The following is a 6367-nucleotide window of genomic DNA, read 5'->3' as shown; positions in this document are numbered from 1 at the left end:
TCGATGAAGCTGTACGAAGAACCCTGGATCGGATGAGCGNGCGGTCAAGCGGCGCAGATAGAATCTCAAGGGCGAAGTAACCACGCAAGGCATCAAAGGCGACAATCGGAGCCTCGACACGAACAAAATGAAGACGCATTGGCGCCACGCACTCCATGAGCTGAACACAACACCCCGCAAACTGAGCTCAACACTCAGCGAGCCGAACATAACACTCCGCGAGCTGAGCACAACATACCGCGAGTTGAGCACAACGCCGCTACCATTCCACACACTGAGCACAACGCTAATGGAAGGCCCTGTCTCTCGTCGATCGTCGTTGGACCTAATGGCGAGAAGCCAAGAGTACATTTCTAGACCAACCAGATGCTCGCGGATCAGCGTGCTGGGTCAAATCAATCTGAGAATGCCAAAAATCGCGCACTACGGGAAGAACTTCAACAGATGCAAGCTCAGCTGAAGAAGATTACGTCTCAGATGCACCGGGCAACAAGTGCAGCACCAGAGCTAGAAACCGTGCTGGTGGAAGCAAGACGCTCACCATTCACTGCAAGGGTCTCAGGAGTCAGAGTCAGGCACAATCCGGACAACAACAAGAATAGACCAATTCCATATGATGGAAAGGGAGTCCCCACCGTCTTCCTGAAATCAATGACGATCCACATCAATCGGTCGTATTTCTCACCTGAGGAATCAGACGCGGGAAGCTGTCAGTTGTTTGTCGAGAGTCTTTCCGGCAAAGCACTAAATTGGTTGTCCAAACTTGAGCCGAACTCGATCGATGGATACGAAGCATTGACATGCGCATTCCTTCAGCATCACCAGTGCTTCATGCGCACATCTGCGTCAAATGCCGACCTGTGGAGAATGTATCAGAAGCCTAACGAGTCATTACGGACTTTCATGGAAAGGTTTAAAGGTGTCGTGTTCCAACTTGCTATAAGTGACGATTCCGTAATTGGTGCGTTAAAAAACGCGCTCGCCCATGGCACCAGATTCAAGGACGACCTGACAATCCTGCCGATCACAAGCTTAGGCAAAGTACTTGCACGTGCCAATCGATACATTCAAGTCGAGGAAGACAAAGATAAGAGGAACCCCAATCAACCGAGCGCGACAGAAAAAGCACCAGAGAAGGTCCCGAGCTCAAAAGGCAGAGCCGTAGACGAGTACCACGAGCCACGCCAACACTACAACAGGGACTATGCCCGTAGCGAAAGGAAGGAAAGCAACGATGTTTGCCATTGATGGAAAAGAACAGCAGCAACATAAGCCTTGGAACAAATACTAACGCGAGTCCGAAAATCCCGGCTACAAAGGCAAGCGCTCGTATTGCGAGTTCCACAGATTCAACGGACACTCAACCGAAGAGTGCAAAACGCTTCAAAGGCTGATTTTGAATAAGCATAAGAGTAGAGACGTTGATGTGTGTGGTTTTTCACTTCAAATCTTTTACCTTAAAAGACCACACAACTGCTGAAAGTGCACAACTAATCGGTAGTAGTATTTAACCGAATAGATCCCACAGAGAGAGAGTTGTTGTTCAACCGAATCCAACAGAAGTAAGTAAGGCTAGAACTCAATAAAAATGGGGGTTTGTGGTTTTCACGGTTGTAGCAAGCAAATGAATGTAAATAATAACAAATAAAAATAATAAAACAAGCGTTAGGCATCAAGGGGAATCGCTGGGGTTAAATTATCTATCTATCTAGGAAAGTTTAGGGTTAGTTTGTTTATCTAAAACTTGGACTACGAAACACTAATAAACCATTAACTTAAAGTTCTCAAGCTAACCGTCTAAGATCACTACACCCCGTAACTCAACTGTCGCAGACTACGACGCATAGATCAAAGCATTTAAAACAGGTTCGATTAACATCCGTGGAATTCCATAGGTAAAGGGTATGTGCTTCCTATGTCTCCCCACACATCTAAGCTAGGTCAAGAAGACATGCAAGCTTTTGGCAAAGCACACACACTTTAGATCATAGTTAGTTCATGAGGCTAACTTAAAGTACTAAGTAAAGACTTAGAATTAAAGCATAGAATAAACAGAATTTAAATCTAACAAACCCTAAAAATTGCCACCTAAACTAAGATCATCTCCCCCCTTTGATTTATCCCTTTAAACCCAACTAGAAAAATACTCTAGCATGTTTAAGGGAATCATCAAAGCAAGGTTTAATAAACTCATAAACATAAAAGAATAAATAGAGAAAAGGGTTTTAGATATTACTTCAATGGTTGTCAAACAAAGTTGTAAGATCTTCTTCCTTAGAAACAAAGTACAAAGCAAATAGAGTAGAAAGAGTTTGGTGGATCTTCAAAGCTTCAACAGATGGACAAGAGAGGACTGCTGGTCGTGGCTTTTCTTCTGGTCGTTGGCTCTTTGGGGTTGCTTTGAGGCACTTCTAAGTCACTTTTAAGGCACACCCTAAACCCTAGGGCTTAGAAGAGTATTTATAGGGTTCTATCTAGGTTTAAGTTTTGTAAGGGTAAAAACGTCTTCTCTTGATAAGTGCATGGCAAGAGCGGCATAGGAAGCTTCTAGAACGGTGGTGAAGACTTGGACTGGGCCGCCGTGGTGGTCGGTGGTCAGGCCTTCAAATAAAAGCCCATGGGCTTGATGGTTCTTCTTAGGTCGGTTTAAGGTACGTCTCGATAACTCGGGCATAACTTCCAGATGGTTGGATGGATCGACTTGATTCCACTTCGAGGAGAAAGATGACTCTCTCAGCTTTCCATAGACACCAAGTACGTCGAAATGTGAGTTCTGGAAAATCTTCAAACGTTGTCCGTACTGTAAAGCTCTGAAACTTTTCTAAAACGTATTTTCCTTGCCTTTTGGTCCTTTTTGCTATAAAACCTGTAAAACCTTCTTGAAACCTAAAATACTTGATAATAGACATTAGAGCCTTGAAATCATACTAAACTCATCCTAAATGCATACTAAAACTATAGCTAAAATGGGTAAAATAATGATGTAGAACGAGAACGGACAAAGGTTAACACACAAAGACAACCAGTACTGTCTGGGAGACGAGCAGCAGCACGACAGGCAGTGAGAAGAAGAAGCTTCGGCACAAAATGACTGAGCACGGGAAATCGCTCGCCTACCTCCTCCCCCAAAACGAAAACATGACGCGGAAGAGCGCGATGAACCACCAGCTCCACGCCGGAGGATCAACATGATCATGGGCGGCTTGTCAACATGCCACGACTCAGTTCGGTCGATCCAAGCCTACTGTCACGAAACAGAAACAAAGCGCAACCTGCCCTCCCACAACAACATGTTCAAAACATCCTCTGATCCTATTACGTTTACTGAAGAGGACGCGCGCAATGCAAGTCCAAACAACGATCCGCTTGTCCACTACAAGAAATATGTGTATTCTTAGCCCACGAAAAACGCTATTATATCGTTTTAATAGCAATTTCGTAAACGCTGTCTTTGCCGGAGCTATCTTAGAGGGGACACATACAATAGCGTTTTTTCCTATGCTATTATTTGTATCTCCGTAATAGCGTTATGTTATTGTTATATTAAAATTATTAGTAACGTTTTTTATGTACCATATTATAATCAATAGTAGCAAAATATTTGTACTATGGTTTTGTCAACTATAGATATGTATTGTTGATATAATTATTTTATTCTAGCACAAAATTTACATTGTAATTCAGTTTAATAAATTATGAATTTATTAAAAAATATATATTAAATATAGGGAAATTACCTAGAATATTGCATAAAAGTAGGTTTATTACTAGACTAACACGTTAAGATTTCTGTCTTACTAGAATAACACATAAAAGTTTGCAAATTACTTCTATATCTGAGTTGTGTGTTTTATTACGATTTATGCCATTCTCTTTTAAAACGAAGATCTTAAAAGGGGAAAATAAAAAGATCATAAACCTAAGTCGATCCCTTGAATCTTTGTGTTGTTTGTCTTACGATTGTTGGGTTGAGATCAGCTATTTTTAGATAGCTTGCGGCGTGAAAAGAATCTGTGTGGAGGACGTTTGGCTGGAGGACCACTGACGGCGAGTTGACGGCGAGGTGGTTTGAAGTAGAGGAGGAGGGAAATAAAGCGATTTGCTCAGAGGTAAATTTCTATATCGTGGTTTAGTCTCTATTGCTTACTGTTTTCTTATACCCGAGTATTACATAGTAGGCCTTGTATATTGTATGTTAGTTTTCTGTATGTTGTTGAGCTCTGTTTTTCGGAAGATATTTGTGTGACTTCATGTTGCTTCGTTGCTAATCTAAGCAACAAATGTTTTGTGATATTGAATTAATAACTAAACTAAAGCTTCTGTCGTAGATATGGGGTCAAGCAAGAGGTATCCAAGTAGGTTGTATGGGGTTGGTAATTTTCCACTGCCGATGAGAAGCATGCACCACGATTGTAGTTTGTCCAATCTTGGTGGTTTGAAAGGCTTTGTTGGTGATGAGGTGTATGACAAAATAAGAAAGAATTCGCAGCTGGGAGTTCTATTGGATCTAGCCGAATCTGACTACCTGTTTTGTGGGAAGACCATCCATTATCTATTATCCAATCAATTGGCAATAAACATTCCTTCGGAGGTATGGTTTTTGGTTGGAGGAAAGCCGCTGAGGTTCTCTCTATATGAATATGAAGAAATTAGTGGTTTGAATTGTGAGAAGATTGATGAAACAGAGTTTGAAGTCGATCATACACCTTTATGGGCGGCTTTAAAGGTGAAAGCTTTTAATGGACCCAACTGGGAGGAGCTAGTTGAGGGTTTGAGAAGCTGCCGTGGGTGGTCTGATGAAATGAAGACGCAGATAGCTCGGTTGTATCTTGTTCATGTTGGAGTGCTTGGTTTATCAAGGAACAGTCGGATTCCTCTGGAATACGCTAAAAGGGCGTTGAATGAAGAAGCATTTGAGAGTTTTCAATGGGGTAGGGTTGGATTCAAGAGTTTAGTTGATTCCATCAAAGTCCTTGGGTTACCTAACAATGCTTATACCCTCCATGGATGTGTCCATGTATTGCTGATATGGGCATTTGAGAGCGTGAAGGTGCTGGGGGCTAGCTACGGGAATGTAAGAGAAGGTGTAGATTTGCCTCTGTTAAGGTGGAGAGGAGGGAGGCCAAGGAAGGATATCGAAGCCTTCATATCCGGGAGCAAACTCCTTAATAATGGGGAGGTATGCCTTCAATTTACGTATACATTATTTGTCTGCATTTTTTCTTTGTGATAGATTATTAAAAGTTATGGTATCTGAAATGCAGCTTCAGGTGAAGCATTTAGTACCTAAACCTTTGGAGTTCATATATCCAGATTGGCCAGGACAGTATTGTGTGTATGGTGTAGGAGAAGGTTTGAAGAAGAAACTGGATAATCTGCTGTTAGACGTGATCAATGGCGAAGTGGATGAAAGAGAATGGGATTGTGTAAAAAAAAGGAAGGGGGAACATACGAAGAAGAGGGAGAGGAGGCAACATGTTGCAGGGGTAAGTGACGATGATTTCCTTGAAACAGCCCCAACCAGCATCCGTAATGTCCCCAATAATGCGAAGGAGCAGAAAGAAAGTGTTGGGGACAAATGTTCAGCAGAGAAGGCGTCTGGAGATAAGCATTCAGGTGTGCAGGGTGAAGATGGTAGTGGAAGGTTATTTACTATGGTTGAAACACTAGGGGCGAAAATGGATAATATTCAGATATCGTTTTCTAGAGCAATAGCGGAAGTTGTGTTCAAACTTCAAGTTATGGAGAGTAGGATGGGTAACTTTGAGAGTGACGTTCAACTATTGAAGAAAGTTGTTATCAACACAACAGATGGAGGAGCGCATACGCAAGGACCTCTTACATTAAGAAATGACGAACAAAAAATAGAGGAGGTATGATCTGCGTACAAGTTGCTAAAATTGTTATTATATATCTATTGTTCAGTATGAAGTCTTTGTATTTATCTATTCGAGGAAACAATATTAATTTCAGTTTTGTGAAGTTGTATAATTTTGTAATTATTTTGATATATGATTTTTTTCGTACACACAATTTAGCAATTTGTATACTTTGTCTCTACTTTAACATCGTCATATTATATTTCAAATGTCTTGTATATAACGTCAAATACATGTCTTTTGTTTCAAGTCATGGCTATATCAGATAAAGCATTCGGACAAGGATGGTTATAAAGTTGCTAGTTGTGTTAGGAATCCGTTAGCCATTAAGGATAAGGTCANACAAGCTCCTTAATAATGGGGAGGTATGCCTTCAATTTACGTATACATTATTTGTCTGCATTTTTTCTTTGTGATAGATTATTAAAAGTTATGGTATCTGAAATGCAGCTTCAGGTGAAGCATTTAGTACCTAAACCTTTGGAGTT

At 41.2% G+C, this 6367-nt stretch overlaps 1 protein-coding gene across 1 annotated transcript; it reads left to right on the top strand.

Annotated features, from left to right (window-relative positions):
- Window positions 4573-5879, top strand: LOC104748880. Its single transcript, XM_010470460.1, has 2 exons — window positions 4573-5179; window positions 5265-5879. The coding sequence occupies exons 1-2, from the start codon at window positions 4802-4804 to the stop codon at window positions 5877-5879; spliced, it is 993 nt and encodes a 330-aa protein (XP_010468762.1). The 5' UTR covers window positions 4573-4801.

Source organism: Camelina sativa, chromosome 15, assembly GCF_000633955.1.
Source record: "Camelina sativa cultivar DH55 chromosome 15, Cs, whole genome shotgun sequence".
Lineage (NCBI taxonomy): Eukaryota > Viridiplantae > Streptophyta > Magnoliopsida > Brassicales > Brassicaceae > Camelina > Camelina sativa.
Note: the sequence above shows the minus strand (reverse complement) of the source record. Positions and strands in the feature narration are given on the sequence as shown.